General features: G+C 52.3%; 1 protein-coding gene across 1 annotated transcript; it reads right to left on the reverse strand.

Annotated features, from left to right (window-relative positions):
• Positions 1-6,203, reverse strand: NMUR1 (neuromedin U receptor 1). Its single transcript, XM_063712597.1, has 6 exons — positions 6,170-6,203; positions 5,805-6,087; positions 5,381-5,582; positions 5,065-5,211; positions 3,114-4,008; positions 1-383 (listed from the first exon to the last, which is right to left on the reverse strand). The coding sequence occupies exons 1-6, from the start codon at positions 6,201-6,203 to the stop codon at positions 1-3; spliced, it is 1,944 nt and encodes a 647-aa protein (XP_063568667.1).
• Positions 6,204-18,464: the final 12,261 nt, after the last annotated feature.

Below are 18,464 nucleotides of genomic sequence, written 5' to 3' on the forward strand. Positions count from 1 at the left end.
TCAGGATGGATCGGTCTCTTGCTGCGCCTCTGGGCCATCGTTCCCAGCCAGGGGGTGGACCCTGCTGCCCAGGGAGCCCACGTCACACAGGGTGCTGCCTGTGGTCACCCTGCTGAGGCTGTGGGAGCTGTGGCGGGGTCTGAGGCGGTGGCAGCGGGCCCCGAGGCACAGGGCCTCCTGGAAGGTCTCTCGGAAGCGGCTGGACATGAGGCTGTAGAGCACGGGGTTGGCCGCCGAGCCCAGGTAGAAGAAGATGCCGGAGATGATGTGCACGTGCTGGAAGGCCAGGTGCAGGCCCTCTGTCCACTGTGACACGACGCTCCACATGACACGGTCGGCGTGGAACGGGGCCCAGCAGATGCCAAACACCATGACCAGGACAACTGCAGGGACAGAGAAGGGAGGCCGAGTGCCCGCCGGAGCCCCCTCAGCTGCCTTCCTGGGCTTCAGTTTGGGTCACCCATTTTCACATCCTCTACTATCCCACAGGCCACCCTCACCTATCACCCAGGTGGAAGTTTCTGGAAATTTGCCTGTTCTGGCCATGCCTCTCTCAGAGAGGCTGCCCTCACCATGGTCACTGACTGTGGGCAATGGGGCATATCCCTGCCTCTGACCACAGCAAATTGGACCAGGTGTGGACACCTGAGCCCAGCCAGCCCAATCAGATTCTCTCACCCTGGAATATGAAATTGGGTGACGCTTAGCTGTGGCTGCTGAGCTACTGTAGTGATACAAGCTGTGGGGCTAGGGCCACTCTGGATGCCCACTTGGGGGCCATGCTTGCTGATGCATAAGTACAGAAAAGAAGAATGGGGCATGTGCTCAGAGAGCGGCAGACCGAAGGTCATGGGGCCAGGGAGAGTGAGATACACACACATGCATGCACACACACACACACACTGCCTGCACACACACAGACACACACATGCACACACACACACACTGCCTGCCTTGGCCCCGGCCTTTTCAGCTCCAGCCCCCAGCTCCCCAAGGCCCATCTGAATGTCTTACCCTGCACTAACCTGCCCCGCATCTTACTTGCCAGGCCCTTGCCCACCCCCTCCCTAACAAAAAGTAGGAGAGTTTGGCCAAACCTTCACTCTTTCTCCCCAAATCCCTCCTGCCTTGTTCTTACCCAACTATGCCCTTCCCTGGGTCTCTGCCACAGGGCCAGCCGTGATTTTTGTTTCTTGTTTCTTGGGTTTGCTGCTGCAACTCACTAGCTTTCCTGGGCAGTGTCTTCCCCATCATACCCTAGCATGGTTTTCCTCATAATCCCAGATTTCAAAAAGGATATTGCTCACAACCTCCCTGGCACCTGGCCTGGTGCACAGAGGGCCATCGGAAAGTGAACAAGGGAGGGAGGGAGGGAAGAGAGAAGGCCAGCAAGCAGGAAGCCCACCTTCCAGGGGTGAGCCACCCCAGCTGACCACCTACTGCAGACTCTGCCCACCCATGTTTTCAGGGAGGGGACGGGGCAGTAGGCGGGAGGCAGGGCGGCAGTGGGCAGCTGGTCCCAAGCACAGGCTTCACAGTGCAGAGCTGGGAGGCATGCACACAGCTCTGGGGTCAGCCCCGTCTCAGGAGCTGCACAAGAGATTGGGCTCTGGGACGGTGCCTGAGGGGCGAGAGGAGCGAGTCACTCGGGATGGAGCAGCCCCCTGTTAGCTGGCTCTGTCCAAAGTCTCAGTGGCCTTCTGCTGACCTGGCTCACCCCACTGGCCTGATTCAGGCTCTGCTGAGGTGGGGCTGAGCTGGGATGCAGGTAGGTGGATGGGGCGGATCTTTGATCGGCTTAGTATGTTTGTCTTGCTTCCCCAGGGCCACAGCTTTTGAAAAAGAGCCAGGTCCAGGCCACAGAGATCCGGAGCCTCATCCCAGTACCTTGGCCTGCCCTAATCTGCACGTCTGCGGCCTGATCCCCTGTGCCTTGAGCCTGGCCTTCACAGACACGCCTCGGGATGGGGCTGTTTAGACAAATGGTCACTCCTGTGGTTCCCAGGGAACCGCAGACATGGCATGGGGGAAATTCAGCACCTGGCCTCTCCAACACCCTCCTCCCCTTCTCTGGGGGACTTTGCTCCCCCAGATCCCACTGTGTAGTTCCACTGGGGGGCTGTGCACCTCGGCATCCTGCCACTCTGGCTCAGGAGGTGGGGCATGACCTAGGCCCCGCCCATCAGCATCCTTCTTGGGATTTTTCATTCATCTCTAAGGAAAGACAGCAGTTCCTCAGGAAAGAAGATGGCGTGCCAGTGGCCATGCCTCGCAGGCTGCTGCCGAGAAGAACAAGGCCAAGACGTGTTAATAACCAAAAAGAGCCGGGTGCAATGGCTTATGCCTGTAATCCCAGCACTTTGGGAGGCTGAGGTGGGAGGATCACTTGAGACCAGGAGTTCAAGATCCGCTCTGGCAACATAGTGAGACCCCGTCTCTACAAAAATGAAAAAATTAGCTGGGCATGGTGGCATGTGCCTGTAGCCCCAGCTACTTAGGAGGCTGAGTGAGGTAGGAGGATCGCTTGAGCCTGGGAGGTTGAGGCTGCAGTGAGCCGTGGTCACTCCACCGTACTCCAGCCTGAGTGACAGAGCAAGACCCTGTCTCAAAAAAAAAAAAAAAAAAAAAAAAAAAAGAGGAGAGGAGAGACCTGAGACCTGGAGGGTCCAGATCCCATTTTCTGTCATCCTGGAGCCCAACCACATGCCTTGCCCTTTCTGTGTTTTGGTTCCAGAGCCAGGGCCCCAAGCTTAGCAGGGTCCTGGGCTTGGTTTGATGCTCTGTTGTTGCTGTCTTGACATTCTTATTCATTTTTGAAAAAGGGACCCTGAATTTTCATGTTGCACTGGACTCCACAAATTACACAATCTTACCATTAGCCATTAACAGGTATTTTTGGTGTAAGATTCTAGTAGGGTAATCTAAAAGAGTACACAGGAGTGCAACTCAGACACACACACACACACACACACACACACACACACACACACGAGACTAGAGGAGTTCCTCGTCCCCCATAAACCCAGATACTCAGCCCCTTCTCCCAGGCCGCAGGAGCCCCAACCTCATACCCAGTGCCTGGCTCAGCCCCTCTTCCCAGCCATGACACTTACACAGCATCTTGGTCACTTGTCTCCGGCCCTGATCACGCTGCTGGAGCCTGCAGGTGTATCTGGACCTGGCTGCTGCCGAGCCCCTGCCCTTGGCCTCCTGCATGAGCAGCAGCCTCTCCCGCCGCAGTCGCAACCCAATGAGCAGGTAGAGCACGCTCATGATGGCCATGGGCAGGCAGAAGAAGAGCAGCGCGGTGGTCTGCACTACCATGTTGTAGAGGGCCCGTGGGCGGACCAGCATGCAAACAGCAGAGTCCGGCACTGGGCCCCGGCAGGGCACGTGCAGCTGCCGGATGCCGTGCAGGCTGGTGTTGGGCAGGGAGCAGAGCAAGGCAAGACCCCAGACAGCCCCAAGCACTCGGCGCACGTGGGCCCGCGTCACCATGGACCTGGCCTGGAGCGGGTGCACCACGGCCACATAGCGTTCCACGCTCAGGGCGGTGACGTTGAGCACTGAGGCCAGGCAGACCATCTCGAACAGCAGCGTGCGGAAATAGCAGCCACCAACACCCAGCAGGAAGGGGTAGTTGTGCCACAACTCATAGAGCTCCAGGGGCAGGCCCACCAGCAGCACCAGCAGGTCCGACACGGCCAGGCTGAAGAGGTAGTAGTTGGTGGGCGTGCGCATGGCCTTGTGGCGCAGGATGACCAGACAGGTCAGCCCATTGCCCACGGCGCCCACCACGAAGATCAGCAGGTACGTGGCACAGATGGGCATGAACAGCTCTGTCTGCTGGGGCCCCAGGTACTTGAGTCTCAGCGCCTCGTCAGTCAGGTTCAAGTCCTCAGGGTCAAAGTGCCCCCTGGCCGCACTGCCATTGCAAGCCATGGGGCTCCTTGCACCCCCTGGGTACAGGTCTCCAGGGAGGACAGAGCAATTGAGGCAAAGAGGAGTCTGTGGAACAGAGGGGAGAGATGCCCAGAAAGGTCGTTCAGGGAATGCTGGCTCTGTCCTCACTCATCAAGCCAAAGGTGACATTAGCGCTAAGATGACCATTATTTTAGGCACCACTGAGAAAGAAAAAACTCTTCCATCCACAAGTCAGAGATGTAAAAATAAGCTTGGTGCGGTGGCTCACACCTGTAATCCCAACAACTTTGGGAGGTCGAGGCAGGCGGATCACTTGAGATCAGGAGTTCAAGACCAGCCTGGCCAATGTGGTGAAACCCCGTCTCTACTAACAATACAAAAAGTAGCCGGGCGTGGTAGCACACGCCTGTAATTCCAGCTACTTGGGAGGCTGAGGCGGGAGAATTGTTTGAACCCAGGAGACAGAGGTTGCAGTGAGCCGAGATTGTGCCGCTGAACTCCAGCCTGGGCAACAGAGAAGGACCCTGTCTCAAAAAAACAAAAAACAAACAAACAAAAAAAAGTAAAAATCTACATTTAAAAAAAAAAACACGTGGGGTTTTGATTTTAAATTTTATGATCTATTGGAACCTTTGAGTAAATGACAGATCTTGGGTGTCTCCTCTTTCAAGCAATGATGCTAGATGAGGCACTCGTTTGGGCATCTGTAAAATGGGCACAATGCCTGGTATTGCAGGGTCTTCAAGAGCAAGCGCTCAGGAAGCAACTGCCTGGATTCGAATCCAGCCTCCCCAGTTCCAGGCTGTGTGACCTTTAGCGAGGTAACCTCTCTGAGGCTGTTTCCCTATTAGGAGGATCCAGGGAGTTTAATCCATTAAAGGCATTAACACAGGGCCTGCCTGGCATACGGAAGGGCACGAGGATCACCCCCTTGCTCTGGGGACCCAGTCACTATGAGAGTCAAGTGAGGGAGTGTCAAGGCTAAACACTACAAATGCTTGATCCACAAGGTGATTCTTTTTTCTGTTTTCTGTCACCTGAACTGTTCAAAGTCTCCATATTTCACGCCCTTGGCACTGCCAGTTCTGGGGTTCCCTCTCCTCTATTGAGCCCCACACCCTTCCGCCCGCCCGCCCTCACCCCCGCTGCACAGTAGCGCGGGAGCCTCGGGGACCAGTTGGGAACACGCAGGCGCCAGCCCGGGTTCAAGGGAGGCGCCCTGGTCCTCGAGGGAGGCGCCCTGCTCCTCGAGGAAAGGTCGCAAGCCCGAAGCCCCCCCCGGCGCCCCTGGCCGGAAGACACAAATGACCCGAGAAGTTGCGAGGCTCCCCGGTGGCGGGGACGCGGGGCGCCCCGACGGAGCCCTCGGATCCTTCCCGCCCTAGGACGACCCTGCCGGCACCAAGCCCCGGCCCAGCCGCCGCGCCCTAGTCCACGCCGGCGCTTGCGCACCTACCATGAGTCCTGCGGCCCGCGAGACCCCGGCTTCCACCCTCCGAGAGACGGACACAGACGCGGCGCGGGAGCCAGTGGACTGACTGACAGCAGCCCCAGCCCGCGCCCCGACGCCCCGCCTGTCCGGCCGGGAACGCCGCCAGGGGGCAGTGCAGTCCCCGCAGCCCGGGCGGCGCCCGCTCCCGCACCGGCGAAGGACGCGGCTGTCGGAGGCGACGCCTCCACAAGCAGCGTTATCTCACGGAACCTCGCAACAACCCGTTTTACAGATGAGAAAACTGAGCCTCAGAGAGCCGCAGAGGAGGAGCCCGAGAGACCTGGGGCTCACATGTGATTCCCGCCCTCCGGCGTGCTGAGTTTAGCCTAACGCCGTGTCACGTTGTCCCTGCGGCCTCCAGCTCCTCCTGCCGCCCATTCAGACCCACCTCCAAGGACAGGGACGGCCCACCAGCCCCTTGAAGTCCACGTGCCCCGGTGGGGTCCATCCTCCCAGGCTCCAGGCCTCTTCTTCCGTCCCAAGGCCCATGATTGCAGCCTCCGCAGCCCCTCTCACCCGCTGCTCCCTTCGGGGCCTCCGGTCCTGAGTCCAGGCGCTCGGCCCTGCAAGACTGGGCAGGAGCCCCCTATTCTCCGTCCAGTCCATCCTCCCACAGCCACCAACGACCATCACCCCCTCGAAACTCTTCCTTGGGGCCCCCCCACTGCCTTCTGAAAAAGAGCACACCAAAGTCTAGCCTGGTGGTGGACCCCCCCACTCCTCACCTGCCTCCCTGGGCCACCCTCTCCTCACCATTGTCCTCAGCCCCAAATACTGTCCCCCTCATCCGTTCGAATGTTCTTCTGCCCCCATCACTGTACCAAGGGTGGGGGTATAGACAAGGATGGAGGGAATTTAGGGAAGGGTTAAGAACGCCCAGCCACAGTCTCCTGCTCCCCCACACTGCCCACATGCAAATCCCAGTGCCTCACCTGCCCCCACTCCCTAGTCCTGCAATCAGCTCCTTAGCTGGAAGCTATTTCATCAGAAACTTCTAGGGACCCTAGAAATGACGGATCACGCAGAGTAAAATGCTGGTTCCGGGGCCTTTGCCCAGAGTTTGGTCTCCTTAGCCTGGGCAAGGCCCAGAAATCCTCATGTTTGACAAACGCCCTCTGGAGAGCCCCATGCCCCAGAATCACACTGAGGAGCACCAGGAGAGGTCACAAAGCCACAGGACCCCGAGAGGCCGCCGTGAGCTCAGAAGCTCTATGCCTCAGTTCCCCTTCCTGTAGAATTGGCTAGCCACCATCGCCACTATTGTGAGGGTGACATGAGACACTGAGCATCGAGATTCAGCACAGGGGCTGGCACATGGCCAGCACTCAAGAAATGTGGGGTGGGATTGTCATCATTTAGTGGCAACTGGAGGCTCCTCCTTTCCGCAGCTTTCCTGCACCCTCCTCCTCCCCACTGCCCCCCAATTCCATAAGTCACTGTCTGGGCTTGGGGATGGGAGTTAGGCCCTCAAGGAGCCTGCACCAGGCCGGCCTTCCCAGGAACTCCACATGTAAACAGAGTCCCAGGCAGGGGACGGTTGTGGGAAGTGCAGGGGCACGTGGTCCCCAGGGCCTTGGGAGGAAGGATTCTGTGGTGCCCTGGGAATTAACTACTCAGCCCCTGATGAGCTAGTCCAGGAGAAATCCTCAGTAACAGGGCTGCCAGCACAACAGACGGGCAAGGAGGGATGACATCACTCAGCAACAGAGCCCACCGTGGCATCACAGGCTGCTCTTAGCAAGTGATGAGCATTTGGACCCCAGCCCTTCACTGGAACACACACACACACACACACGCGTGCGCATGTACACACACACACACATGCATGTACACACATACACACACATGCATGCACACATCACTCTGCACATACCACACCACACACACGCACACACACATACCACTCTGCACAGACTCTGAGCAGTCCGAAAGTCCCTGTGGACCCTTTGGTTCACACAGCCCTGGAGGGGATGGGGAAGGACCCACCCAGCCTTGCAGAGGCAGAATGACTCTTGCCAGTCAGGAATTCATACAGCGGGCTGCATCATTCACACAGCATTAGCAGCCATCAAAGGCTAAAGAGCAGCCCCCAAAAAGGAGAGCCTCAGTGGCCACAATGGCTGTGGCCCTCACTTCTGCACTGTGCAGAGGGCCCTAGGGGCCCTGGCCTCTGGGCCTGAGCTCAAGGCCTCCACGGTAGTGTCCCATCAGAAACATATGACATCCTCCTTCTCCCACTCCGTCCCGAGGTGGCATCCCCCGGTTTTCTGGGTGTACACATCCATCTCCTAAGCTTGGCTGGTGGGCGTCTGCCCAGACGAGGGGGCCAAGGACCTAACTCTGCACAACAGCAAATGCATTCAGGGAGGGCCACTGGGACCTCCAGGAGCTGCTGAGATACCACCCAGGTCCCAGGCGTGTGCAGGACTCATGGGGCCAGAGGCATGTGAGTAGCTCCGTATCCCCTCCTCATCCTGCTGATTCCCTGAGAGCCAAGAGGGGCTGCTTAAACCCAGGCCAGGCTAAAACTAGAACCTTCTCAGCCTTGGGCTGACCAGCAGCTCCTGGCAAGCCCATGGTTCCCCTAGAAACACCCCAACCCCACCCCACTTTACTGCCTGCAGAGGGGAGGCAGGGAGGATGAGATGAGCTTGGGGACACTGTAGCTCTGGACGGGAGGGAGGCACTGTTCTGCAGCCTGGGCAGTGGGGACCACCCACGACCCCCTGTCACTGGGCTTCATCGGGCAAACATGGAGAACCAGAACAGTAAATATCCGAAGCAAGGGAGAGTCGCTGTACCCATCTGGGCACCTTCCAAGGTCAGAGAGCTCCCCACTCAGCACTGTTTCGCTCTGTGGGGTCCCAGCCTGGCCATGGCCAGGAGAGAGAGGAGGAAGGTCTGGGCCCCTCAGGTGATGGGGTTCCCAACTTGGGAGCTGGGATTGCAGCTCAGGGAGCCACGTGGCTTGTGTGTGATCATCCACCCATGCTCCCTGAGCCGCCAGCCCTGGTCTGCTCACAGAAGCTGGTAGGAGAGATGGTCAAGCCAGACAGGGAACATGGTGAGTACAGGCTTTGGAGGCTGCGAGGCCAGAGTGAGAATCCGCATTCTGCCAGCGTGGCCTCAGATAAGCCACTTTGCACTTCAGGCCTCAGCTTCCTTGCCTGTAAAACACAAACACAACCCCTGTCCTTCAGGGATGCCATGAGGATTTAGAGGGATAATGTGAGTTTAAGCACTCAGTGCAGGGTTGAAGAGCCTGGAATTCTCTGGACGATACCAGAAAGCTGCTGGGAGGCAGGGCTAGGGTGGGAGCTGTCCTTAGCAGGGTTTGGAAGGGCAAGGTCCCCAGCACCCCTGGCAGGAGAGCTGAGTCCCAGTGCAAAGGAGCACACAGGCTTGCAGGGAGCCCAGCCACAGTGCAGGCAGCCGGGGCCCTGCAGCCGGGTGGGGACCAGCAGCGGAGGAGACCTCCAGGGAGCATTGCCCCTGCCTCTCCTGCTCCTAGAGGGGGCCACTGGGGACTGTCTAGCCCCTTGCCCCCTGAGGACTATGAGGCCTGTTCCTGAGCTCTCCCAGAGACAGCCAGCCCACAGGCTTCAGGCAGGGTGCTGGGCACAGGGAGCCGGTCACCTCCTCCCAGGGGCTCAGCCTGTGTACCAGGCCCCAACTTCCGCTTGTGGCCAAAGGGAGGACATGTTCAAGTCACACAGTGAGAAGGCCAGAGAAACCCTGGGTCTCTCATGTCTAGGGCCTGTGTGTCCCTCATGCCACCCTGGAATGGGGCCAGATCTTACTGTGTGCCCGTAGGGTACTCCTGGCACCTACTCCTCCAAGCAATAAAGGCCACCCTCAAGTCCACCAGCCTCCCCAGCTAACACACCACACTTGGGTGTGTTACAGAAGCTCCTCTTGGGGTCTTCCCATTTATAAATGCTCATAGTCATGATCAGAGGGAGGTTTCAGAACAAAAGTTTCTCCCCCTGCAACAGGTGACCGGCATCAGGACTCAGGAACTTGTTAGTCTGCAGCAGTTTGCTGTGTTTGATTTAGTAGTTTTGTTTTCTTTTCCATTTTAACTTTTTTTTTTTCTGAGACAGAATTTCACTCTTGTTGCCGAGGCTGGAGTACAATGGTGTGTGTAATCTCAGCTCACTGCAACCTCCACCTCCCCGGTTCAAGCAATTCTCCTGCCTCAACCTCCCAAGTAGCTGAGATTACAGGTGCCCACCACCACACTCGGCTAATTTTGTATTTTTAGTAGAGACGTGGTTTCACTATGTTGGTCAGGCTGGTTTTGAACTCCTGACCTCAGGCGATGCATCCACCTTGGCCTCCCAAAGTGCTGGGATTACAGGTGTGAGCCACTACGCCCAGCCCTGACCTTTTTAACCTTTTATATTAGCATTATTTCAGACCTACAGGAAAGTCGAAAGAATAATACAAAGGATTCCTATATTTTGGGGGGACTATGAGAGTCAGTTGCAGACATAATGCCCCTTTACCACTAAATGCTTCTGTTCTGGTTGAGTTTCGAAGTGTTCTATGAATACCATTAGTTCCACCTGTCCAATAGGCAGTAGCCTACCAGGGAGTAGGTGTTAAGGAGGCAGTCCACCTGGCAGGAGTAATATTTTATCACCGACATTGTTTAGAATCACTGGCACGTCGTGCCACTTTTTAAAAAGTAGGCCACTTTTAGTCAGTTCAATGACTGTTTTCCAAACCTTCTCCATTACTGCCTGTTCCCAAGGCAGGCTGCTGCCACAGCCAATAGATACTAAAGCAGTAAATATTCAGAGTGCGAGGAAGGTCAGCATTACAAAGGGAATAACATTAAATTGGAGGAAATATATCAAAGAACTGGAAAGTGGTGATGAAATGACAGTGGTGCATGCATACAGAATGCGTCTTTCTAGGGTTGGGGTGTTCTTAGGAACAAAGACTGAATCAGGAGGTAAGTAAACAGTGCTGGGTGTATCAACAGCAACTGTTGGACACAGGGAAAGGGGACAAAAGGCAGGTGCACTGAGGGTGTGTGATGGAGGAGCGGGCACCAGCATGGGCACAGTTGGCCTAAAGCTAAGAGAAGGCCAGGTATGTGAAGACTGAAAGACAGGGTGCCAGAAGATCCTCCTGTTGAATTGTTTTTTTGTTTGTTTGTTTGTTTTTGTTTGTTTGTTTGAGACAGGGCTCACTCTGTCACCCAGGCTGGTGCAGTGGTGCGATCTCGGCTCACTGCAGCCTCAACCTGCCTGGCTCAATCGATCTTCCCACCTCAGCCCCTCAAGTAGCTGGAACTACAGGCATGCGCCACCATGCCTGGCTAATTTTTGTATTTCTTGTAGAGATGGGGTTTCACTATGTTGTCTAGGCTGGTCTCGAACTCCTGGCCTTAAGTGATCCACCCACCTCGGCCTCCCAAAGTGTTGGGATTACAGGTGTGAGCTACTACAACAGGTAAGGATCTTGGTTTTCAAAAATCAAAACTGACTCTGGCTGATTTAGGTCGGATTTCCTGAAGAACATTCGGCAGCTCACAGAATCAACAAGAAGGCTGGAGGGGCAGGGAGATGGTGGGGCTGCAGCTAGAAGGGTTGGCAGTGTGGCCCTGCATCCCGTGGACACTGGCCCCAGGCTGGCACCATGTCCCCGCATTTTGAAGCACTTGCCCTGGACCCCCTGCCCCAGGGTGAGAGACAGGATGCCACAAAGTCAGGTCCTGCTGCTGCACTCTTGCTGCATGGGTGGGGTGAGCATGGGTCTTGCAGCCTTCTGGAGGGGAGGAGGGGCAGATTCCCCACCCAGTGGGTCATCCACAGCCCCTGGCAGACAGCCCAGGTGCCAAGCAGCCAGAACAAACCACAGATGACCCTGCCACTCAGGGATTCAAGCCCTTGTCAAAGGCGCCCAGCCTCAGAGAGAGTGGCAGACGGCTAGTGTGAGCACAATGGAGTCACAAGGCATTGTGAGACCCAGAGTTGGGAGACAGCTTGTCCCAGCAGGCTTATAAGGTTGGCAAGACCATTTTGCAAAAAGATGCCCAGGAGAACTTTAGCATCTGTTTATGACCTTTTTTTTTTTTTTTAAGACAGGGTCTTGCTTGTCACCCAGGTGCTGGAGTGCAGTGGTGCAGTCACGGCTCACTGCAGCTCTGACTTCCCGAGCTCAGCTGATCCTCCCACCTCAGCCTCCTGGGTAGCTGAGTCTACAGGCACACACCACCGTGCCCACTAATTTTTCTATTTTTTTCGTAGAGATGAGGTTTCACCATGTTGCCCAGACTGGTCTCGAACTCCTGTGCTCGAGGGATCTACCCACCTCAGCCTCCCAAAATGCTGGGATTACATGCGGGAGCCATCATGCTTGGCCTGTGTATGATTCTTGTATGCATAAATTATCACTACGATGGCTGCCAAATGGTGATTCTAAACCCCATCATCCCTTCATTTCCGAGCTGACTTTGACTAGAAGGAGAAACTTCCTCTTATCACTTCTACTTATATCCATGTGGACCCATGATTTCTTATTCTATTCAAAGGATACTAATTCATTATCATTATTTGTGTTGATGTTCAAATTTGTCCCAGATTTGACCAGTGGGAGCCCCTTCAAGTTGGATCCTATATCCTTTTGATGTGTCATTATGAATATTTTGTATTTTCTGGCACAATACAATGTTCTAGGCTCATCTCCTATTTCTCTGGGCTATCCTGGAATAAGCCATTTTCCAAGGAGCTCTGGCTCCTTTAGTGGAGAATGATGGAAACCAAGATCAGCCGGGCACGGTGACTCACACCTGTAATCCCAGCACTTTGGGAGGCCGAGGCGGGCAGATTGCTTGAGCCCAGGAGTTCAAGACCAGCATGGGCAACATGGCGAAACCCTATCTCTACCAAAAATATGAAAACTAGCCAGGTGTGGTGGTGCATGCCTGTAGCCCAAGCTACCTAGGAGTCTAAGATGGAAGGATCACCCAAGCCCAGGAGGTCAAGGCCGTAGTGAGCTATGATTGTACCACTGCACACAAGTGTGGGGGACAGAGCAAGACCCTGTCTCAAAAAATAAATACATAAATAAATAAATAAAGGCCAGCAGTGGTGGCTCACACCTGTAATCCCAGCACTTTGGGAGGCCGAGGCAGGTGGATCACCTGAAGTCAGGAGTTCAAGATCAGCCTGACCAACATGGTGAAACCCCGACTCTACTAAAAATACAAAATTAGCAGGGCATGGTGGCACTTGCCTGTAATCCCAGCCACTTGGGAGGCTGAGGCAGGAGAATCACTTGAACCCCAGGTGGCAGAGGTTACAGTGAGCTGAGATCACACCATTGCACTCCAGCCTGGGCAACAAGAGCGAAACTCTGCCTCAAAAAATATATATATATGTAATAATAGTCATGAGATCTGGGTCAGATCTTGTGGTAATGAAATCAGTGCTCAAGATCTGAGTGCTGAGTGTGCTCATTACTGTTGGGGCGTTGCTGCTCCCAGACCCTCTCAGTGGGCAGAGCTAGGGAATATATGTATGTATAAATATATAGATATATACACACATACTGTATATACTGTATGTATACAAACATACTGTATATACTGTATGTATACACACATACTGTATATACTGTATGTATACACACATATATATTGACACTTTTTTTTTTTTTTGAGATGGAGTTTTGCTCTGTCACCCAGGCTGGAGTGCAGTGGCATGATCTCAGCTCACTGCAACCTCATCTCCTGGGTTCAAGTGATTCTCCTGCCTCAGCCTCCCAAGTAGCTGGGATCACAGGCACCTACCACCACACCCGGCTAATTTTCGTATTTTTAGTAGAGACAGGGTTTCACCACGTTGGCCAGGCTGGTCTCAAACTCCTGACATCAGGCTATCTGCCTGCCTTGGCCTCCCAAAGTGCTGGGATTACAGGAGTGAGCCACCGCACCCAGCCTGATACTTATTTTTATATCTATCTATAAATGTTGAAAAGCATGCACTGACATCAGTACCTGTAATTCCAATTTGACATTACAGCATTCATCCCTACGACACCTCCCTGAGAGGAAGAAACTCGTCTTCTGTTATTTTCGGCATATTTCTTCTTCGGGCCAACCTCCTCAGTGTGTAATTCACCTTCCATTGCTACCATCACTGCCCCTACCAGACCCCTCCTAACCCAATCTGAATCCTCACTCTGAGCTGTTGCCCACTCACTGCATAGACACCCTCCTCACAGCACCCAGGCTCCCAGGTAGAAGGAAACACGCTCCATCACTGTAGATGAGAATGACAACATTTCTAGAGGACAAGTTTAGCAACAGCTACCAATATGTAGAAGTCTATCCTTTTGGCTCTGAAACTTTACCTCTAGAAATTTTTAGAAAAAAATAGTAGCTCAGGCCAGGCACAATGGCTTACACCAGTAATCCCAGCACTTTGGGAGGCTGAGGCAGGTGGATCACTTGAGATCAGGAGTTCGAGACAAGCCTGGCCAATGTGGTAAAACCCCAACTCTACTTTAAAAAGTACAAATATTAGCTGGGCATGGTGCTGCGTGTCTGTAGTACCAGCTACTGAAGAGGCTGAGACAGAAGGATCGCTTGAACCAGATCATGCCACTGCACTCCAGCCTGGGTGACACAGCAAGACTCCCATCTCAAACATAAATAAATAGTGGCTCAAATATAGAGAGATAAGTGGTACTAGGATAACCTTGTTGTGATAGGGAAAAAATTGGAGACCACATGAATTTTCCTTGTCTTAGCCCCCTAGAGACTTGTCTTTGTCTTAGCTTCTGAAAGCAGAGTGTCCCACATGCCTCCTAGAACCATCTTCCTGAAAGATCAGATAGTTTGTGGATAACTGACTTCCTCCAGAGATGTTAACTTTGCAGCCCTTTCTGGCTGTGTTTGTACAAGGGTCCAGAGGGCTCCCGTGTGTTCGAGAAGGTCCTGGGGCAGAAAGCAGAAGATGCAAGACGCCAAGCTGAGTTGGGACTCTTCTTCTGTAGATGCAGCTGGAATCAAAGTCCCACCAAGGGGAGGAGACAGAGACCCCAAAGGCACCTGCTATCTTTATCAATAGAGAACAGACAATAATAGGACACCAGTGCTGTGGAATGGTGTGCAGGCATTTGAAGGAGGGAGGTCAGGCCACACAGGCTGTCCTGGAAAGGCATCCAGGCAAGGTATGTTGCCAAGAGAAACCTGTAAAGAACATAATGACATGGAGGGTTGGATTTCAGATATGTAAATTACAGTGTGGGCTTTTTCTTGTTTTGTTTTTTTTTTTTCATTTTGTTTTGTTTTGTTTTGTTTTGAGACAGAGTCTCGCTCTGTTGCTCAGGCTGGAGTGCAGTGGTGCCATCTCAGCTCACTGCAACCCTCTTGGGTTCAAGTGATTCTCCTGCGTCAACCTCCTGAGTAGCCTGGATTCTAGGCATGTACCACTATGCCCAGATAGTTTTTGTATTTTTAGTAGTGATGGGGTTTTGCCATGTTGGCCAGGCTGCTTTTTTTTTTTTTTTTTTCAAGAGACAAAGTCTAACTCTGTCACCTAGGCTGGAGTGCAGTGGAACGATCATGGCTCGTTGGAACCTTGACCTCCCAGGCTGAAGCCATCCTACTGCCTCTGCCTCCTAAGTAGCTGGGACTACAGGTGCACCACCACACCCAGATAATTTTTTATTTTATTTATTTATTTATTTATTTATTGAGACGGAGTCTCGCTCTGTCGCCCACGCTGGAGTGCAGTGGCGCAATCTCAGCTCACTGCAAGCTCCGCCTCCTGGGTTCACACCATTCTCCTGCCTCAGCCTCCGGAGTAGCTGGGACTACAGGTGCCCGCCACCATGCCCGGCTAATTTTTTGTATTTTTAGTAGAGACGGGGTTTCACTGTGTTAGCCAGGATGGTCTCGATCTCCTGACCTCATGATCTGCCTGCCTTGGCCTCCTATTTTTTATTTTTCATAGAGATGGGGTCTCACTATGTTGCCCAAGCTGGTCTCGAATTCTTGGGCTCAAGTAATCCTCCCACCTCAGCCTCCCAGAGTGCTGGGATTACTGGCGTTCACCTGGCCCTTAGTCACATTTTCTTTTCTCTAGCTATCTTTATTGTAAAAATACAATACATAATACACATAACGTACAAAATTCATGTTAATCAACTGTATGTGTTGTCTATAAGGCTTCCAGTCAACAGTAGGCTATTAGTTAAGTTTGAGGGGAGTCAAAAGTTATACACGGATATTCAACTGCACACGGGGTCATCATCCCTAACCCCCACTTTGTTCAAAAGTCAACTATAGTTAAAGAAGTCCTGGAGGGAGGCTGAGGCAGGAGAATGGCGTGAACCCAGGAGGCAGAGCTTGCAGTGAGCCGAGATCACGCCACTGCATTCCAGCCTGGGAGACACAGCGAGATTCCAACTCAAAAAAAGAAGTCCTCGGGCATCTGCAGAAATAGCTGCGGACCAACTACAGGAGGAGCAGATAAGAATTAGTTTCAACCACAGGACTGGGAACAGATCAAGGGCATGGCATATTCATGCAGAGGAGGGGATGGATATTGGCATCAGAGCAAGTGTTGAGCCGTGGTGGCCTCTCAGTGAGGATGCAGGACACAGGAGACCCACTGTGGCACTCGATGTGATCACTGGCCTCCCTTAGACATTTGCAGACATGGCTTGAACGTGCTGACAGCTCCTCTCTCTGCCTGGGGGTGCTCTTTAGCACAGTGGAGTGTCTTCTGTGGGTGCTGATTTAGGCCAGAGTGCCAGATAGTTAACACCCAGGAACAACGCTCCTTCTAGGGGTGGCACTAGTAGAGAAATGCCCCATGAGCAGCCAGCAATCCCAGCAATCCCCGCATCCTGGTGTGCATACCCTGGTGTAGTTGCCTCCCACATTGAACAGGGCTGAACCGTTCTACAGGATATTGAGGAAATGACAGCATATGCCATCCAAGGCTAGATCATAAAAGCATTACGAAAACTAAATTGAGCAAAGGACTTGAATAGACATCCCTCCGAAGAAGTTATACAAACGGCCAGTAAACACGCGAGAGGGTGCTCATTATCACTCATCATTAGGGAAATGCAAATCAAAACCACAATGAAAAACAAAATACCACCTCGCATTCATTAGGTTGACTACTATTTTTTAAAAATCAGAAAACAACAAGAGTTGCTGAGGATGTGGAGCAATTGGAACCCTTATGCACTTGTACACTGTCATCGGGAATGCAAAATGGCATCACTAGAATGGAAAACAGCACAGCAGTTCCTCCAAAAATTAAAAATAGAATTATCATATGATCCAGCAATTCCACTTCTGGGCATATACCCAAAAGATTTGAAAGCAGGAACTTGAAGAGATATTTATACACCCATGTTCATAGCAGCATCATTAGCAAAAGCCAAAAAGTGGAAACAACCCATTCATCTATCCATTGGCAGACGAATGGATAAACAAAATGTGGTATATACATAAAATGGAATATTATTCTGCCTTAAAAAGGAAGGAGATTATGACATATGCTACAATGCAAATGAAGCCTGAGGATATTATGGTAAGTGAAATAAGTCACAAAAGGACAAATATGGTAAGAGATACCTAGAGTAATCAGATTCATAGAGACAGAAAGTAGAATGGCAGTGGCCTGGGCCTGGGGGAGAGAAATGGGGGGTTGTTATTTAATGGGTACAGAGCTTCCATTGTGCAAGATAAAAATAATTCTGTGGATGGATAGTGGTGATGGTAACACAACAATGTGAATGTACTAAATGCCACTGACTGTACACTTGGAAATGTTCAGTTGGTAAAATTTATGTGTATTTTATGAGAATTTAAAAATATTTAAAAACAAAAGCATTGCAGCTTCTACCTTACAATCTTTTGGATCACTGCTTTGGGGGAACCAAGCTGCCATGTTGTGAGGATGCTCAAGCAGCCTCGTGGACAGGTTCACACAGCAGGCAACCAAGGCCTCCTACCAACAGCCAGCACTAATTCGCCAAGCAAGTGAGCCACCCAGCAATGCCGGAAGAGTATCCTACAGCCCTAGTCAAGTCTTCAAGATGATTCCAGCTTCTTAAGAGACCCTGAGCCAGAACCATCAGCTTACCACAGAAATGGTGTGAGACAGTAAATGTTAATTGTTTTAAGCTGCTATATTTTGGGGTTATTTGTTACACAGCAATGGATAACTAATACCCTCATACACTATTGGTTGGAATGTAAAATGGTGTAGCCACTTAGGAAAACAGGCTGGCAGTTCCTCAAATGATTATAGAGTTGCCAGATGATCCAGCACTTCTACTCCTGGATATACACAAGAGAGATGAAAATATGGGCCTATACATATACGTGAATGTTTACAGCAGCTTTATTCATGATAGCCAATAAGTAGAAATAATGCAAATGTCCATCAATGGATTAATGAATAAACAAATATGGTATATCTATACAATGGAATATTATTTAAGCATAAAAAGGAACAAAGTAGTAATATATGCTATCACTTGAATAAATCTTGAAAAGTGAAAGAAGCCAGTCACATACGTCCACATATTATATGACTCCATTCATAGCAAAGTCCAGAACAGGAAAATCTATAGCGACAGAAAACAGATTAGTGGTTGCTTAGGGCTGAGGGAGGGACGAATAGAGGTGATCACTAAAAAGAATGGAGTTTCTTTGAGGTGATAAAAATGTTCTAAAATTGACTATGGTGATGATTGTACATAGATGGTGGCAATAAAAACCACTGCACTTGGCCGGGTACCGTGGCTCACACCTGTAATCCCAGCACTTTGGGAGGCCCAGGTGGGTGGATCACCTAAGGTTGGGAGTTCGAGACCAGCCTGACCAACATGGAGAAACCCCGTCTCTACTAAAAATACAAAATTAGCCAGGCATAATGGTGCATGCCTGTAATCCCAGCTACTGGGGAGGCTGAGGCAGGAGAATTGCTTGAACCTGGGAGGTGGAGGTTGTGGTGAGCCGAAATTGCACCATTGCACTCCAGCCTGGGCAACAAGAGCGAAA

Source organism: Pongo abelii, chromosome 11 (genome assembly GCF_028885655.2).
Source record: "Pongo abelii isolate AG06213 chromosome 11, NHGRI_mPonAbe1-v2.0_pri, whole genome shotgun sequence".
Taxonomy (NCBI): Eukaryota; Metazoa; Chordata; class Mammalia; order Primates; family Hominidae; genus Pongo; species Pongo abelii.